The 19,493-nt window shown below is 41.5% G+C and overlaps 1 protein-coding gene across 4 annotated transcripts in view; it reads left to right on the forward strand.

Annotated features, from left to right (window-relative positions):
* Positions 1-18,656, forward strand: part of LOC124092077 (zinc finger protein 709-like) — an 84,358-nt gene extending 65,702 nt beyond the window's left edge. For 3 of the 4 annotated variants that reach the window (XM_058579049.1, XM_046443379.2, XM_046443380.2), the window contains 3 exons: positions 15,208-15,334; positions 15,520-15,580; positions 16,149-18,656. In XM_058579049.1, coding sequence (XP_058435032.1) covers positions 15,208-15,334; positions 15,520-15,580; positions 16,149-17,982 — 2,022 coding nt within the window. In that variant the 3' untranslated portion in view covers positions 17,983-18,656. Of the gene's footprint in view, positions 1-10,636; positions 13,937-15,207; positions 15,335-15,519; positions 15,581-16,148 lie in introns of those variants that run through there. The other variant, XM_046443382.2, reaches the window with a different exon arrangement.
* The last annotated feature ends 837 nt before the right edge of the window (positions 18,657-19,493 follow it).

Here is a 19,493-nt window from a genome sequence, read left to right on the forward strand (position 1 = left end):
ATCCTCCTATTGTACTAACCAATCACCCTTACCCAAGTTGTTCCCACCAGTGAATATGCTAATTATGTTTTAGAGTTGTTTTATGATTTTTGCACAGTGTGTGATGATTTGCTAAGAGATGCTATGATGTATGTGGGGTCCCTGCCTTCCCCAAAGAGTGTATAAGACTGCTGCAAACCCTGGGCTCAGGAACTTTCATCGTCACCACTTGCTGGGTGCATGCAGAGGACCCAGCTAGCTCGCCATAAACACCTGTTTGCTGCTTACATGGATCTTGGTCTCTGGTGGTGATTTGAGGGTCCTGAATTCGAGCATAAGGGTACCACTGAAGTTTCAGAGAGGGTTGTTGTCTGCTCAGGAGGAGCCAGGTATGGGTGACTTCAAGGGATGGGCAGGCATTCTAAGCAAGGTTAGAAAACACAGTAACTTATAGTAAAACAGAAATTAGTTTTCATGAGTTTTGGACGAGATGGCTCCCAATCTTAAGGAATTAGAAGGAGTTTAAGAGTTTAATTCTCAAACCCATTACATTTATGCTCCCACCCACCTTCTTTGTACCACAATAGAAAAAGGGCTGGGGATGGAGCCCAGGGGTTCTGTATCCCTGCCATGGATTCAAAGCCCAGGGGTGGGGGAGGTAGGGGGAGCACCTACAGTTGAGTTCTCAGCCCTCAATGGTTATGTGGCCACTATTCCACACTTGGGGGAATGTGACTGTTTATATGTAAGCCCCCCTCCCCATTGTCATTGGCAATATTGGTAAGTAGACTGAATTTGGGCGAGTGCACAAGATATTCAAGACTTCACCAATTCAAGTTAAGAGTAAAAAATAAAATTGTATTTACTTTCCAGGAAGGGGTAGATACTGAAGCCAGAAATAGACAGGCAGTCAGTATAGACAGGTAAATGGAGTTAGGTCTGATTGAGGAGGCCAAATTTGAGTGAGTCTGGCAAGTTGAAGACTGTCCCCTGAGGGATTAAATTGTAAATTCCTTCAGAGCCCTTCCTCCACCCTTATCAAGAACCTGCCCTTGCTCCTTCCTGTTGCTAAGGTAGCCTGTCTCAGGAATTGCCCCTCCCTATGGGGAGCTATAAGGGTGTCAATGTGTCCTTGGCTGCTGCATCCTGCCCTTCCCCCTTCAGCCCCCCTGTTTGTCACCTTTGTGCCATCTCACCAAGCATTCCTGGGCCTAGTCACCAAGGCAGGAGGGAGAAAGATAAGGGAGAAAGGAATGGAGAACACAGGAAGCCTAGGACTCAGAAAGGCTGAACACCTTGCTTCTGGTGATGCCAGGGTACCAGCTATGTCCCCCCTCTCCCTCCTGGGGAGAAGTCTATGTTACTCATTTTAAAATAAACCCTGCTTTGTGTGCTTGCCTGGGTTTGCTTCTCTAATGTTCATACTTCAACGTGTGAGGGAGTAGAACTCCTCCCCAGTAACCAGCGGTATCAACACCACAGGCCATATGTGCCCCAAGTGGGGTTTCATATGCAGACTTTATGGGCCGAGCTGAGCAGGGTTATTGTTTCTTTCTGGTTTAACTATCAGTTGAAACCCAGGAAGCTGAGAGCCCTGGGTCAGCATCTAGGGATATGGTGCTTACCACGCAGGAGCAGGTGGGCTTGTGGCTTCTCTTGAAAATGTTGGTGCCTCTGAACCACTGAACACATGGGAGGGGACCCTTCCTGAGAGGTCAATTCAGGTCAGCCTGTGCAATGGGGTTACGTGTCTCAAGGCGGCATGTGACCATGATCTCACTGACATTTTATGAGACCCACAGATGCCTGAAGTTGAAGCCAGATTTAAAGTTAGGTAGTCAGTGTAGGTAGTCAGTGTAGTTAGGTAAATCAGGTCTGGTATGGAGTAAGATCCAAAATGGAGGCCATGATTAGAATGAATTCCGGGAAAAGTTGAACAACTCTTGGAATGTTAATGAAGTTCTGGAGAAGCCCAAGGCCAAAGCCCATCCCAAAGAAGTGTTAATGACAGTCCCCAGCACACTTGAAGATGCTACTCAAAAATCATTCCTGCCCAGAATACTCCTTTGGCCCACCTGTGCCCCACCCTTGACAGAACAAAGGACAGGAATGTGACAGGAATGCGGGAAAGCTAAATGAAGATTTCAGCTATAAAAAATGGGAGACAACCATTTCATCTCTTGGGTCTCCTTCTTCCTCCAGGAGAAGTCTTTTCTGCAGTCCTTTAATAAACTTCTATTTTCCACTATGACCTTGCCTGGGAGTGCTTCTCTGGTGTTATTCTTCAACATTGGGGAAGCAAGAACTCACTGGTCAACAGCGGTAACAAAGTCACAGATGACACCAAACATACATACAATTTGCCCTCTACATGCATGCCTATGACTGAATTAAGGACCCCCAAAAGACCACCAGAGACCAAGATCGATGTAAGCAGCAAAGAGGTGTTTATTGCAAGCTAGCTCGGTCCTCCGCGTGCACACAGCAACTGGTTATGCTGAGAGGCCCCGAGCCCAGGGTTTACCACAGTTTTCTACACTCTGGGGAAGGCAGGGACTTCACATACATCATAGCATCTCTTAGCAAATCATCACACACCACGGGAAAATCATAAAACAACTCTAAAACATGATTAGCACATTCACTGGCAGGAGCAATTTGGGTAAGGATGATTGGCTAGTAAAAGAGGGGGATGGTTTAAGCCATGAGGGGGTACTTGCTGAACTACATGGTTTCCCAACATGTTATCAACCACCATAAACTACTGGGAGGGTCATCTGATATCCCAGGTATTTCAGTGTGTCATGCTGATTGGTGGCTGCAGGGGGGTGGGGGGTGTTGCTATGGGTTCCCACCTAGACTGACTGAGTCAGGGACACCTGGCACAGCAGATCTCTCCTGTTATTTGTAGATAAACAACTCAGCAGGGTGGGCATGAGCCTAGGAGTGTTCTGAGGACAAAGGACAGGCACTCTTCCTTGGACAGGCTTTGCTCTGAGGTAGAGGCTGGCTTTTCAATTACCCTTTCTATAACAGCCCCTGAAGAGAGGGCTAAGGACATGGTTCCCTTGTCTTGCTGGTGTAGCTTCACTGATCAAAGTTCCTTTCCTGCTTTTCATCATGACCTTTTCTGTTTGGTTTTGGGGTAAACAGAAGACCTGATGTGTGGGATCACCAGAGTCAAGTCGCTTCCTAGAACTCCCCTAATAGTGGAATGTAGAACACGGACATTAAGCACAAGGCATCCATTTTATTTCCAGCCCACATTGCTGCCTAAGAGGATTGACTCCCCTCCCCTGTTTTCCCCCTTTCTGCTGGGGAGAGAACACTGAGTGAAATCACCAACACAATTGCTTCCTTTCTTAGCTCATGCTATCTCCTCAAAAGATCAGTGGTAGAAGGTGATGAGAATTACTGCAACTGTTTTTATTTTTAGATATCATACATATGTGATATATGTAATATCTTTAAATATTGTTTTAAAACTTTTGAGACTATGTCTTGATAAGTTGCCTGAGGTCACACCAGCTGATACTATATGTATGTAGGTATCTTTGTCTTTGAGGTTCTGTGGGATAATTTCTGTGGGGCCCAACCTCTGAGCTAGATCCCCAACTCTCTTTATTTTATTTTAAGCTAGGATCTCCCTGTTTTTGAAGCCAGATTGAAAGATAGTAGTTTGTGTAGCTAGGTAAGTGGAGTCTAATATAAGGTTCAATAAAAAAAATGGAATCTTACCTGAGCCTGGGAAACCAAAAAAAAAACAAAAAAACACCTGAAGAGTAAGTTTACATGTCCCCATGGCCTTGGCCAGGTCCCAAATAAGGTTAAAGAAGTAGCTCCCAGTAAAACAGGGAGATGCTAATCAAACCATCCTAGGCTGTTCCTGCCCAGGTTTCTGCTCCATGCTCCACTAGTCCACCAGTTTCCCACCCTCTGTCCTTCCCACCCATATCCCCATATCCCCTACCATGTGCACAATAAAGGGAAACAAAAAACAGGAATGTGGGAGGACAAAAGAAGACCTTAGGTTTAAGAGGCAGAAGACCTCCCCCTTCCAGGGATTCTGCCTTTTGGGTCCCCTTCTTCCTGGGGTGGGGGGAGTCTTTTGTGCTTTCTCTTATTAAAGCCTTCCACTTTCCACTCTCCACCTGCTTCTCTGGTGTTATACTGCAGGATTGGCGGGGAGGACAAGGACTCCTCACGGTAAACAGCATTAACATTTGTCAATGCTCACCTGACCTTGGGCTCCTCGTGCCTTAGACTCCTTAAGTAACTGTTTTTTTGTTGATTTTTTAATTGTTGTTTTTTTTTCTGTGGTGAGGTTAAAACCCAGGGCATCACCCGTGCTGGGAAAGCAGTCTCCCCCAGCCAGAGCTCAATCCCAGATGTTATCATTTGTACCACGTTCAAGCAAAGGCTTCCCACCTGGATTAGTTCCCAGCCCAGGAAAGAAGCTCCACCTGAAAAGGGCTGGGGCCAAGGATCTGCCACTCTAGGCAATTTTGGTTAGTGATTGGATAACCTTAGCTGTCAGTCACAATGCAGAGGCCTGACTAGAGGAGGCCCATTAAGGATGCTGGGGTGGAACTGTCCAATCAGGTTCCTGGACAGAGGGGAAGGGCGGGCTTCCGCAATCTCGCGGGGTTTTCTTCCTCACCAACTCTGCTCCTCCCCACGTGCTCTGCCCAAAAGGCCTGAGTGATTCTGAGCAGGCTGTGTTCCCCTTGGTCTCTGCTGCCTTGAGGTTCCTCGAGAGAACTCCAGGTCCCCTAGAAAGACAAAAATGGTGAGTTTGTGTCCAGGGCTGAAGGTACGTGGTGAGCACCTGCCTTGGGTCCCCCACAAACGGGTGAACTGCAGAGCCTGGCCGAGTCACCTCTGGAGGTTGCCCTGGGCTCCCTCCTGTGGCTTCCATTGTTGAATGGGCGGCTCAGGTCCCCAGCTTCCCCTCCCCTCCCTGCTGGTGGCCCGCCCCCACTCTTCCAAAGGTGTAGGAAGCAGGATCCCAAATCCACTTTCCTTCCCCCAGTTTAGTTCCCCTGAAAGCTGCTGTAGGTCTTTCAAACTGCAGTTGCCTCCTGCGTTCTAAAATGCCACCATCTTTTCCACTTCCCGTCATAAATATCTGGTCTTCCTCCTGTGTTTCAAATAGACACAGCCTACTAATTTTCACTTTTTCTCTACTGATGACTTTCAAACAATATTTTGTTTTTGTATTGGGGATCAAAACTAGAGAAGCTTTATCAGTGAAATCCTCAGGCATACCCCCCCCCCCAATTTAAAAAAAAAATGAGATTGTATCCCAGTTGCTTGGGACACTGCGCTCCAACTTTGTTTTTTTTTTTTTTTTTTTTAAGAGAGACAGAGAGAGAGAAATCTTAATATTTATTTTTTTAGTTTTGGGCAGACACATCTATATTTGTATGTGGTGCTGAGGATCCAACCCAGGCCGCATGCATGCCAGGAGAGTGCACTACCACTTGAGCCACATCCCCAGCCCAGCCCTCCAACTTGTGATCCTCTTGCCTCAGCCTCCTGAGTCCCTGGAGTTACAGGCCTGTGCCACTGTCCCTGGCAAGAATAACACTTTTGTTTTCTGTTTCTGAATATCATACTTGAGGGAAAAGAACAGTCACTTGACACATGCTGTGTTCGGATAAAATAGCTACTTTAAATGAAATAAGGCAGTGGGTTATTGGTACTAAGGATATTGGATCTTGGTTTACATCCACAGCCCTTTTGTGTTTGTTGTTTGTTTTGGGCAGAAGTTATTTATTTATTTTACTTGGTTTCCATTACTTATACATGACAGTAAAATGAATTTTGACACATTATACGTAAATAGAGTGTAACTTCTCCTTTTTCTGGTTGTACCTAATGTCCATTCACACTGGTCATGTAGTCACATATGCAAATAGGAAAAAATGTCTGATTTATTCTCTTGCCCTTCATCTCCAGCCCTTTTAAATTTTGTTTTCAAAGTGGATCTGGCTAGGTTGTCCAGCCTCGACAGGAACTTCTGATCCTCCTGCCTCAACTTCTCTAGGTGGTGGAATTAAAGGCACTGGCCACAATACCTGAGGAAAATAGTTTATTTTGACCCAAATACTAATGACCATACTCAGGAATGTGGATTCAACTTATCCTGAATGATGTATGTGTTTTAACCAGGAAGAGATTACCTTTTTTTTAAATATCAGGGATTGAGCCCAGGGGTACTTAAGCACTGAGCCAGATCTGCAGCTGTTTTTATATTTTATTTTCAGATATGATGTCACCAAGTTTCTTAGGGCCTCACTAAGTTGCTGAGGCTGGCTTTGAATTTAGCTGTTCTCCTGACCTATTCAAGTTGCTGGGGTTACAGTTGTGCCCCACTGTGCTTGGCTGACAAGGTCATTTGTAAAAGAAAGTTATGTATGAATATATTAACCAATTGCATTGGTAGGATCATCAGATGAGTGGCTACAGAAAAAAAAGGGGGGGATTTCTTCTGTAGGTCTGTTAAATACATTGTTAGCTTTGGAAGATAGTGGTTATATGTCAGGTAAGGTTGGTAATATATTCTGAGAAGTGCATTTGTTTTGAGAATTTGGGACTAATATAGAAATTAAGGTAATTGGCTATTAAAGGGCTTAAGATATCAGATGATGGGGCTGGGGATGTGGCTCAAGCGGTAGCGCGCTCGCCTGGCATGCGTGCGGCCCGGGTTCGATCCTCAGCACCACATACAAAGATGTTGTGTCCGCCAAAAACTGAAAAATAAATATTAAAAAATTCTCTCTCTCTCTCTCTCTCTCTCTCTCTCTCTCTCTCTCTAAAAAAAAAGGAAACTAATTTAAAAAAAAAAAGATATCAGATGAGAATTTTTGCCATTCATCCAGGACCCCATTTTACTATCCTCATGGTGGTGTAGTTTCCCAAAGTCACGTGGTCTGAAGGTTCATTGATATAAAGCAAGTTCATAGAGAACTTCAGTTCACACCTGTGAAAATCCTGTGCTTCTCTCTTTATCTTTCTTAGGTATAGACAGCATGTCAGATTTCTCAGGCTGGTTTTCTTTTGATACCTCAGAGAGTCCTATGTTCTCAGCCACTATCCTTTCCTGAGTTGCCACCATGTGCCCACAGCTGTCCTGTGTCCTGTATGGTTCAAGGAATTTTAGGCCCTGGGTCAGCTCCTCTTAGAGGACAGCCTAAGTTGTGAGGTACAGCCTCTTGGGGGATAAACTGAGGTTTTGGGGCAAAGGAATGTCCTGGAACAAGTCTCATCTAGACAACTAACTTCTTGGGATCTTGTTTTCCCCAAGCCCTGTTCCCATTCGTTGGATACAGTTGGACAGTCAGCCTGTGGATGCTGGTGCTGAGGGGCCAGGTCACCAGTGATTCCTGACCCTTGCATTCTCTCACAGTGTGGAAGAGCAAAAACTCTTCCAGAGCATAAGGACCAGCCCCCCCAGTGCAGTGCTGTGAAAATCTGAAAAGCCTCATAGGCTGGAGTCATGGTCTAGGTCTCATGGGAGAGTGATCATGGAGTATTTCAGTGAGCACACCAGGTGTGAGGATGTCCCAGCTGGCAGGGGGACCTTCCCTGCCTCTTGAGCCTGATATGTTTGCTCCCTCAGCACCAGCCATCTGTGGTTATGACTGTGAAATGATCTGCTCACTTATCTGAGGCCCAAGTTTATTTATTCAGCACTAAATATGATGAAATATGATGAAAGAGTGAAAAAAGAAGTGGAATAAAAAAGCCTACTTACATTTCCATTTAGTAAACATCCTAATTTATGGCAAGGTGCAGTGGTGCACAGTGGTACTCCTTACTTCTCCAGAGGCTGAGGCAGGAGGATTTAAAGTTTGAGGACAGCTTTAACAATTTAGCTAGACCCTATAAAACTTGGTGAGACTTCAAAGACTTGGGATGCAGCTCAGTGGTCAACTGCCTCTGGGTTCAATCGAAAGAATCAAAAAGAAAAAAAAAATGTGTCTTATCCTTAAGCCACCACTTTGGGAGCTGGGCTGTTAGATTATGAAATTTGGGAGTTACATGAATACTCTGTCTACACTCACTGTGATCACTACAAGATTTTGACTGATCTTAAATATGGTCTCCTATTTTCATTATTAGAAGTAGTTTTTTTTGTTTTGTTTTTGTTTTTGTTTTTTAATTTCACCAAGAAGCACAGCACACCTGGCCCTGGATTTCACAGAATTTTCTAAAATGCTCAGGGTTTTTCAGAGAGTGTAGATCATGGGAAAGGTCAGTCTCCTTAATCTCCTTGGTAAGAAAGTATATTGTCTTTCTATTAATTTCATTGTATTTTATGCCTCTCATTTTGTATTTTTCTGATTATAAACATTTTTTGTCATTCATGTGATGTAGTTTAGTAGAGTTATATTGTGTGTTTTTTCTTTTTGTGTGTGTGTGTGTGTGTTTGTGCCCTGCTTCAGATTGAACCCAGGGCCTCATGCATGCTTGGCAAATGCTCTACTGTTGAACTATATCCCAGCTCAAGAAAGTGGACAATTATTGATTTATTATGTATTAAGTGGTGGGATTTAAGCCAGGGACTTGTTCCTGCTTGTTGTCATTCAACAAATACTTTCAAGGTGGTGACAGCATTTTTTGATGGTGGGTGTGTGTTTTCCTAGGGAATTAAACCCAGAGGCACTTGACCACTGAGCACATCTCCAGCATTTTTTATTTTTAAATTTATTTTAAATTTTGTTATAGTTGGAGATGGACAGAATACCTTAATTGTGTTGATTTTTTTTTTTTTTTTTTTTTTTTTTGTGGATCTGTTTTAAACCAAATGCCTCAAACATGCTAGGAATGTGCTCTGTCACTCAGTGACAGCCTCTTTTCCTGATTGTAATTTTTGATTAAGACCAAGTCTGACTGTGTTTCTGATGGTTTTGCTCCATTGCTGAGACTGGCTTCAGTCTTGTCATCTTCCTGCCCTGACTTTTCTAGTTGCAAAAATTTTAAGTGGACTCCACCAAACCAGGAGTTTTAATGAGATGAGTCACCCCATTTCTCTCAAAATGGAAACAGCATTGAAAATCAGTTTCCTTGCTTTTCTTCATAGTTTTGAAATTTGTATATATAACTCTTCCTCTTTCCTTTACTCTTGCATTATTATGGAAAAGGTATTCAGTATGTAATATTGTTTCTTCTATATATATTTGTGAATCTTCCATGGTGTGGTAGTTGATTCATTTTTTATTGAATTTATTTTTCAGAGCAATTGTAGTCTTCTGTAGTACATTAGTTAGGGTTCTCCATTGGAACAGAATCAACAGGAAGAATGAATACAAAAAGGGGATTTGTTAGATTGTCCTAGGTGACCAGAAGCTGGAGAGTCCTCTGTGGCAGTCTGCTGGCTGGGGAGCTGGAGAAGTAGTAGCTGTGCAGCCCAAGATGCTGAAGCCTCTGAACAAGAGGGATCAATGGTGCTATCCTAGTCTGAGATCTAATGCTTCTGGAAACTTCCTGGAGAATCACTGGCAGAATCAGCTTTGGAAGAGTAAAGAAGGAAAAGTTGATATCCTCAGGCAATCACAGCAGCAGTGGAAAACCCATCTGTGTAGAATCCAGCTTGCATGTGCAGCTGCTACCATGTTCTTGCAACTTTTATTCCATGCAAGCCACCATCCTATTTGATGATGTTACCCACACTTAGGGAGGTTTTCTAGTTTGCTATCCCACATGCCAATCACTCCTAGACACAGCCTCATGGACACACCCAGAAGCCTATTAATCATTAGTGTCTCTTAATTCCATCAAAGTAAACATTCCAGTGAACCATCTCCCGTAGTATCATACACCTCTTCTCTTTAGCTTATAGTCTCCAGTGTTTTCAACATCTTGTACTTGGTATGCAATTCTTTTTATTAATTTCTAGATTCAGTTAAGTAATGTTTGTGGAGGTATTTTGCATTTATGATCATGAGAGTAATTCATAGCTTCCTCATTTTATCAAGATAATTTTGATAATAATGTAACATATGCCTCCAATGGAATTAGAAGGTGTTTCCTGTGCTTCTTCATTCTCAAAACAAATGTAGAAAATTGGTGGAAGTTCTGGAGGACCTGGTGGCAGCCTGTAGGATGTCTAAAACTCCTACATTTCACTTTTTTGATGGTAATTAGTTATTGATTCAGTTTCTTTAGTAGGCAGAGGCTCATGTGTTTTGTGTATTTGTCCTTCTGTGTATGTTGTAGGAGATGGTCTCTCTGAAATTATTGGGCCACTTCCTCTAAGTTATCAGATTTGTGTCAAGTGCATGTTTATGATATTGTTGAAGAGCCCATGGATGGTAATGGTGGCTATTTTTAACTCTAATGGGTAGTGTCTGTGTCTTTGGGTTTCTTATTTGTTTAATGTTATTGTATTTCTCATACCTTTCTTCTATTTATTTACTTTGATGTGCTGGTATGGATTCAACCCAGTGTCTCACTGGTGCTATATGTGGCACTGAAATGAAACCCAGTACCTCACACATACAAGGAGAGTGAGATACAGCTTAGTCCCAGCACCAGCCCCTGCTGATTTAAGTTGTTTCACCAACACCCCCTCTTACCCGCATGTGCTTAATTTATACTTACCTTTCTCTTTTTTTGCTCCTTTACTTAAGTACAGGGGTCAATGATTGCTTTTATCTCTTCTTTTCTGGAATGTGCTTTGGATGCTCTAGAGACCCCCAGTGCACCATCTGTGCTGTTTTCCCATTTTGGACTTTTATATTTCATTTTTCTCAACATGGTCACATTTGCCCTTAAGTCACCTCTTCCTCCTGTGTCTTTTTAGAGCCCTGTGTTGCATTTCCCATTGCTTAAAGGTTTTCCAGCTGCTTCTGATCTGATTTCTGCTTTAACTCCCATGTTCTTTGAACCTACTTGGGATTTCACTGGCATTGCATACTTGTTGAGGTGAGGCTTATGGCTCAGAATGTGGCCTGTTCTGGGTGGTGGTACTGTGATCCTGAGAAGGCTGTGTGTTTCACTTTGACTAATGGCCAGGGAAGCCCTCGTGTCTGTTGCTCTGCTACATGATCACAGACCCAGCAGTGTTGTGGTGATGTCTCCCAATGTAGCAGTTTATTCTTCATTATCCTGGGAAGTTTTGTATGTCTCTGCCTGATGTATTTTGACTTTTTTTCAGGTGCATGCATAGTAACAATTCAAGAGAGTTACTTGAAAGTTTAGCCTAGGGCCCCCACATCCCTTTAATCCCAGCAGTTCAGGACTCTTAGACAGGAGGATCACAACTTCAAAGGAAGGTTCATCAAGTTAGGCACTGAATGACTTAGAGAAATTCTCTCTCAAAATAGAAATAATTAAAAATAAAATAGGGCAGTGGGGAATGTGGCTTATTTGTTATGCACCCTTTGGTTCAATCCTTGGTACAAAATATAAACAAACGAATGAATAAATGAATAGAAACATAATTTATCCCAGGGATTCTGGAGTCTTATCTTACTCAGGCATGGTCAATCTCACGTCTGTTATTTTCCATTCATGAGTTATGTTTTGCTGTTCCTCAGTATTCTTTGTATATTTTTTTAAGTGAATGAAATATGTTTCTTGGGTCTGGGGTTGTGGCTCAGTGGTAGAGCGCTTGCCTAGCCTGCATGAGGCACTGGGTTTGATTCTCAACACCATATACAACTGAAAAAAGTTCCATCAACAACTGAAAAATAAAAAAAGAAAATGTGTTTCTTCCTTTTGTCCTATTCTGTGGTTTCTGTTTGTTGAAGGCTTCATGCCTTTGCCTAGAGACTAGGTGTCTGAGCTATGTTTAGCAAATTATTTTGTATTTAGCTCCTTTGAAAAATTTCCCTGAATGCTAGATCATCCAACAGAATGGAAACTTTAGGGGTTTCGAAGCTGACAGGCTGAGGATTGGCAGACTGACACCCACCAGCTGTGCTCTCTGACATTTCACCATGAGGGCTGGCAACAGCTGCAGGTACCTGTAATGCAGTAGCAGAAGCAGCCAACAAAGTAGCAGACAAAGAACAATCCCTCTTCAGGTTGAGCATAGTAGAAGTCCCAAATGTGTATGAGTCTTTAGGCCATTGGCAAGCTTGTTCCCATATAAGAAATAAAAAATTTACTCTCCAATATATTGCCCCAATTTTCTTTCTTGATGTCCTCAAAGCTTGTTTATGTATAAAAGCAAAAGCCCTGATGTTCTGTGGGCTCACGCTTTGGGAATTATTTTTCTGGGGTGTAGTGCAACTAATAAACTGTTACTGCCAGATCTCAGTGTCCCTTGGCCTCATTTTTCCGAATACCAGAAACTAGAGAATAACAGTAGAAACAGCAAATCCTCACTTGTCTGGTTTTTGTGAGTAGTTGTGCTGGGGCCTGTGCTTTAACACACAGTGGTGCTATTTAAAACTCTGCTGTGCCTTTGCTCTGCAGATTCCCACCTGGAGAGCAACCAGTGCTGAGCATGTGGGTCATGGTCCTCTTTTTAATGTTTCCTCCTAGTCTGTGTGAACTTCCTTCTTTCATCAGTATATCTCGGTGGTTTTATTTGGGGGAGCATACTGTGGAGTAAATCCTCGGGTGCTTAACCACCGAACCAAATCCGCAGCACCTTCCCCCTTAACTTTTATTTTTGTTATCTTTCATTCAGAATTTTACCAACCTGCTTAGGGCCTAACTAAGTTGCTAAGGCTGGCATTGAACTTGAGAACCTCCTGCCTCAGCTTCCTAGACCTGGGTGTTTTTAAAACCTGATTTTTAAAAGAAACTCTCTGAAGCTTTCTTGGTCAAATTTTAGGTGATGGTTGAGTGGGTAGACAATAGTTTGCTTTCTTGCTATTTGCAGGCTGTTTGTTTACTTAAATCCTTTTAAGGAATTTCTGCCTATTTTTCATAGTGATTACTTCTGATGAAGAAGATTGAGAGTTGGTTTTAGGCGTTAATATATTTCCATGGTTGAGCTGGGGTTGTGGCTCAGTGGTAGAACACTCACCTAGTACATGTGAGGCCATGCGTTCAAGCCTCAGTACCACATTGAAAAATAAATAAATGAATAAATAAAGGTATTGAGTTCAATTACAATTAAAAAACAAAATATTTAAAATATATATATTTCCATGGTGATTTTAGTATGAATTGCCCAAAACTGAAGAAGATGTGCTGTGTGCAGTCTGGAGTCATAGAGGGTCAGGCTGAAGGGATCATGAAGGTCAAACCATGGTTGCTGCACTGCACTCTTCCATATGACTGCTTCACGGAGCTGGTGGGAAACTTTCAGGGCTTTGGGGCATGATGGCATTGTTGTTCTGATGGTTTGGCTTGTGTTTCCAGTTCTGTTCTATCTCATGGCGGTAGTGAGATGGTTCCAGGCTCCCTGTTGTGTCATTTTCCTCTGAGTGTTGAATTTTTTTTTCTTTCTTCTAATCATTAGGGAATTGTATAACATGTTCTTCTACAAAACTAAATTTCCACAGGTGCAATGGTGCACGATTGTATTCCTAGCAGCCTTGGAGGATGAGGCAGAAGAATCATAAATTTAAATGCTACCCTCAGCCTCTCACAAGGCCCTGAGGAAGTTTTTGAGTACTGTGTCAAAATGGCATATGTGCTGGGGATGAGGCTCAGTCATTAAGTGCCATATAAATCAATAAAATAAAATTTCTTGTAAGCTCATTAAATGTGTTTTAGTGTTTTACATTTGAATGCATAGTAAATGGATTTTTGTCTACAGAATTGAGGATATAGTGCCTTTGGCCACCCAGATTCCAGTTTGCCTGGATCATCATTGTGATCTGTATCCAAGACACCTGCTGTCACTCATCTTTCCATGCTGTTGAAGGCCAGCCCACTGAAGCCTTTCTCATGGTCTGTTGCTCACCTCTGCTGATACTGTGCTGCTCAGGATATCACATGTGTTAAGTCCTTGAGAATTGTTGTATGTCAGTGGCAGAGGCACCTTCTGGTAGGTGATATTTTTGGCTGTTCCATCATGGAGCAGACATCATAGTATTGTTACGATTGTACATGGAGTGGCGTGTTTCACACCCAAACTGTGTTAGATAGGTGAGGATTCTGGGTTACAACCCTGCTTCTTTACACACCCTGGAAATGCTTCTGTCTTAGGTTTGTTTGAACCACCATCATTACAGGCAGGAGAAAATTCTTTCACAACAGACACCAGTGCACATGTGGCCCACTCTTGACCAAAGTGTGCTTGAATGGAACATGGCTATGTGGAACATGACCTTATGGTAGTGAAGTGATTGCTTTTCAATAGGTTATTGACAATCCTTGCACATTCACTGTTGCTGTGAGATTTGGAAATTCGTGTCTGCTGTTCATTAAGAAAAATGTTTTGAGACTTATAAAACCTTGCGATGTTGTTTTTTGGGCAAGGTGACATCTTTGGGTCATTGAGTTATAACTAAGACATGTTTCATCTTTCCACTTACCTCATTCTGCTTTGACAGTAACCTTGAGAAATCATTAAGTTTTTGTGTTTGTTAATCATTGTGCATGTTTCCTATTTTATTAATTTTGTTATGGAGAAATGCACCTGCAAATATCTAGTTGTTCTCTTCGTGTAATCCCACAAGATGAACACAATCCCCAGTTCACAAATTGTGGCAACCCGAGTGTCAATTTGTCTATATGCTGTCTGTAGGGGAATCTTCTTTGTGATCCATGCTCAGAAGTCATGGGTGGGGACTGTTCTAGGCATTTCCTTAAAGAAGGAACAATAGACTTTCTGAAAGAATCAAGAGATCAGCGAGTGCAGTGTTGTCTATATTAAGAGTGTAGGCACAGTGACCCACTGTGGTTGGTAGAATCTCTCTCAATTGCTGAGTTCTGTGATTGCAACAATTTCATACTCAGTCAGCTTTCTTTCCTAAGGGTAAGTACTATCGGTATGCTAATATTAGCTCTCCACAGCAGAGAAGGCTGTTAGGACATGTAATAGAGGTGTTACTAACAAAGTGACTCATGATACTGTCTTACTTCCTGTGAACTCACCAATGGAAGGGAGTAAAACACTTAGTTGTTTGCCTTCTGAGTGGCCCAATTCTAGTGTTGAAATGTTTGAGGAATTTAGTGCAGGAAGGATTTGATGGACCAAATCATGGAATTAATCAGAAATTCATAGAATCCTGTGGACATCAAGCATGTTGAGTACATATTTCTTCTGCTGTCAATCTCTCCTGACCTCCAGTAAGCATTTGTGGGATATTTTAGATCTCAGTGACCTTTGAGGATGTGGCTGTGAACTTCACCCAGGCTGAGTGGGCATTGCTGGATCCTTCCCAGAAGAACCTTTACAGAGATGTGATGCTGGAAATCCTAAGAAACCTGGCTTTTATAGGTAATAATGATTTTTTTTTTAAAAAATTAATCAAATAGAGAACTCATGTTTATATTTGTCATTTATATACAACATGAACAGGGAATATATTGTTGAATTATTGCAGCATAAAAGGCACCTACAATTTGGCAAAGCAGTTCTGTGTCCTAAGAATTCATACAGATTGTTCTGGTCTCTCATTTTAGAAAACAAATTGGATGAAAAGAATATTGAAGATGAGATAAAAAATTCTGAGAGCATTCTAAGGTAATTGTACCCACAAGAGGTGTATTTGAGGGAATCTGTGAATGTCATATAATTTTTAAAACAGACCAACTCAAGAAGTATGCACAATTTGAAATATATTTATTCTTATAAGATTTTTTTTTACCAGAAATATATACTTAACTGTAACAGATATTCAGTTTTTTCTAATTACTTCGCATGCCAAAAGTATATGAAATTGCATGTGAATATCACTATTTGGATAATCACCATAGGGAAGGTGCATTGCAAAGGATTGTTTCCTTTCAATCTCTTGATTTTGAGGCAATTTGAACACATTAGGAAACCTCGCCTTTACCTGATGTTGATAGTAATGTAAGCCTAGGTCCTATAAATAAGTATAAAATCATGAATGAATCAAGCATTGATAATGTGCTGGTCATTCTTCAAAGAAGCCATGTGGTAAACTTCAACAGCCAATAAGATAGTGTGGGGAAAGTTTCAATGAGATTCCAGTTCTTACCTGGACAAAGAAAAATTTTAATAGAGTAAATCCATGTGGTTATTATATGTGTGCCAAAGACTTCATATGCCCTTCATTACTTCATAGGCACATCACATCTCACTCTGGACACAAACGCTACAACCAGGAGGAATGTGAAGAGAAGCCACGTGAATTTAAACACTATAGGCAATCCCTGGCTTTTCTAAAAAATGTTCACACACAAATGTTAATACAAACTGCAGTGGGACCTTACAAAAGTACAGTACGTGGGAAAGTCTTCAGTTGTTCTAGTGACATTCAAAGACATGAAGATACTCATACTGGGTGGAAACCCTATGAATATCAACAAAGTGGTGAAGCCTCATCTTCTTCCACATGTGTTCAAAGACACATGAGAACACACAGTGTAGGTAAACCTTTTCAGTGTGACATATGTGGGAAAGCCTTTCATTTTCCTTCTTTATTTAGAAGACATGAAAGAACTCATTATGGAGAGAAACTCTATGAATGTAAACAAGATTGTGAAACCTTTATTTCACACACAAGTCTTCAAAAGCAGAGGATCACACACATGGGGAATGCACATTTAAAATGTAAGGTATGTGGGAAAGACTTTGCTTACCCCAGTTTATTTAGAATACATCAGAGAACACATACTGGAGAGAAGCCCCATGAATGTAAGCAGTGTGGAAAAGCGTTTTCTACATCCAGTTACCTTCAAATACATGGAAGAACACATACTGGAGAGAAGCCCTATGAATGTAAGCAGTGTGGCAAAGCCTTTGCTAGTTCTACTGAGTTTCAGAGACATAGAAGAACACATCCTGGAGAGAAGTCCTTTAAATGTAAGCAGTGTGGAAAAGTTTTTTCAAGTTCCAGTGAACTTCAGAGACATGGAAGAACACATACTGGAGAGAAACCCTATGAGTGTAAGCAGTGTGGCAAAGCCTTTGCTACATCCAGTAACCTTTACTCACATGAAAAAACTCACAATGGAGAAAAGCCCTATGAATGTAAGCAGTGTGGCAAAGTCTTTTCTACATCTAGTTACCTTCAGATTCATGGAAGAATGCATACTGGAGAGAAGCCCTATGAGTGTAAGCAGTGTGGCAAAGCCTTTGCTACGTCAACTTCCCTTCAGATTCATGGAAGAACGCATACTGGAGAGAAGCCCTATGAGTGTAAGCAGTGTGGAAAAGCCTTCACTAATTCCTCTGGCCTTCACTCACATAAAACAGTTCATAGTGGAGAGAAGCCTTATCCATGTAAGCAGTGTGACAAAGCCTTTGCTAGGTCCATTAGCCTTCAGAGACATAGAAGAATACATACTGGGGAGAAGCCCTATGAATGTAAGCAGTGTGGAAAAGCCTTCACTCAATTCTCTGGCCTTTACTCACATAAAACAATTCATACTGCAGAGAAGCCTTACGCATGTAAGCAGTGTGGCAAAGCCTTCGCTCGTTCCTCTGAACTTCACTTACATAAAAGAATTCATACTGGAGAGAAGCCTTATGCATGTAAGCAGTGTGACAAAGCCTTTGCTGTGTACAGTAGCCTTTACAGACATAGAAGAAAACATACTGGGGAGAAGCCCTATGAATGTAAGCATTGTGGTAATTTCTTTGCTAGTTGTAGTTACCTTGCCAAACATGAAAAAACTCACACTGGAGAAAAGCCCTATGAGTGTGAGCAGTGTGGCAAAGCCTTTTCTACATCCAGTTACCTTCAGATTCATAGAAGAATACATACTGGGGAGAAGCCCTATGAGTGTAAGCGGTGTTTCAAAGCCTTTGCTAGTTCCAGTGAACTTCAAAGACATGGAAGAATACATATCGGAGAGAAGCTCTATGGTTGTAAACAATGTGAAAAAGCCTTTGTTACATCTGCTCAGCTTCACTTACATGAAGGAACCCATAGTGCAGAGAAATCGTGCTCATGAAAACAATTGGCAAAGTCTTCTGTTAATAATGTTTCACTCATTAACATGTAGTAATTTTTCTGTAGAAAAATTCTTTGAATGTGAAATGTGGGAAATCAATATTTCTTGTCAAAGTGAAAAAAGTGCTCACATGTCCAAATCTATCTATCTATGTATCTATCTATCTATCTATCTATCTATCTATGTATCTATCTATAATAACTGGGGATTTAGTCTGGTGGTCATCTATCACTGAGCCACAACCTTTTTCCTTTTTATTTTGAGAGAGGGACTTGCAGAGTTCTTTAGGGCCTTGCTTATGTGCTGAGTTTGGCTTCACATTTGTGATCCTTCTGCCTCAGACCCCGAGTCTCTGGGATTAAAGGCAAACACTACTAGATCCAACTGAATAAAGCTTTAAATGTGAAGACTGGAAAATCATTCCATTTTTCCTGTTGCCTTCAAAGTCATTTCACTCACACTGGAAAACAAACCCTCAGAATGAGGAAGATTGGGTACATTCTGTCAGCTTCCCATCCCAGCCCTGCTTTCCTTCTCATATATGACAATACAGAGAGAAGCCCTGAGAATGTGATTAATGTGGGAAGTCTTCTAATTTTCCCAGTTTTTTATAAGGTCTGGGAAGACTCTTCTGGAAAGATTCATGCCAAAATGAATAAATCATGTGCAAGTAAGTGTTCAAGTGTTTCCGTTTTGTTCACTTGTATGAAAGGACTCATACTGTAGAAAATCCTGTGGAAAAGCCATGTGGGGCAGTATGCAGCTTTCATGGTTTCCTTCAAAGACATAAAGGGATTCACATCGGGGAAAACCCTTCTGTTCTTTAAACAATGTGATGACACTTTCACTTTTCCATGTTCTTTTTGAACATCATGGAAGAACTCACTCTGGAGAAAATCCTTGTGTATAAAAATGTGGTGAGACCTTCAGTTGTTTCAGATCCATTTAGACTTATTTAGACTTGAGAGATTTTGTTATTTTAATTTCTTTTACTTTTTTTCTTTTTTTTTTTTTTTTTTGGTACCAGGGATTCAACCCAGAAACAATTGATCACTGAGCCACATCCTACTTCTTTTAATTTTTTTTTTCAAATATTTAGCCATGGTCTCACTGAATTGCTTAGGTCCTCACTATGTTGCTGAGGTTGATGTTGAACTTGTAATCCCCTGCCTCAGCCTGCTTTTCCAGTGAAATTACAGTTATGCAACCCCTTCAGCAAGAAACTTCTTTTTTTGAGAAAACCACTGTAGGCGAGTAAAAAGGGTGTGTGCCTTCATTTATTTTTTGTCTATTCAGAGGTAATTAGAATGCACCCAGGAGTGGATGTAGGAATTGTGTCAGCATGAAGATGTGAAGGCAACATGTTTCTCCTGGTTAAATATCTCTTCCTGTTAGATTTAATTTTTCTCTCTATATTTTTTTGCATCTGTTGTCAACTCTCCCATATGATGACATAATCCTATATTTACTGTGTATGAGTTGGCAAAATCTAGTGTGTAGTATGATTTTGT

Source organism: Marmota monax, unplaced genomic scaffold (genome assembly GCF_021218885.2).
Source record: "Marmota monax isolate L192 unplaced genomic scaffold, Marmota_monax_Labrador192_F-V1.1 WCK01_AAM20220418_F8-fsc00168, whole genome shotgun sequence".
Taxonomy (NCBI): domain Eukaryota; kingdom Metazoa; phylum Chordata; class Mammalia; order Rodentia; family Sciuridae; genus Marmota; species Marmota monax.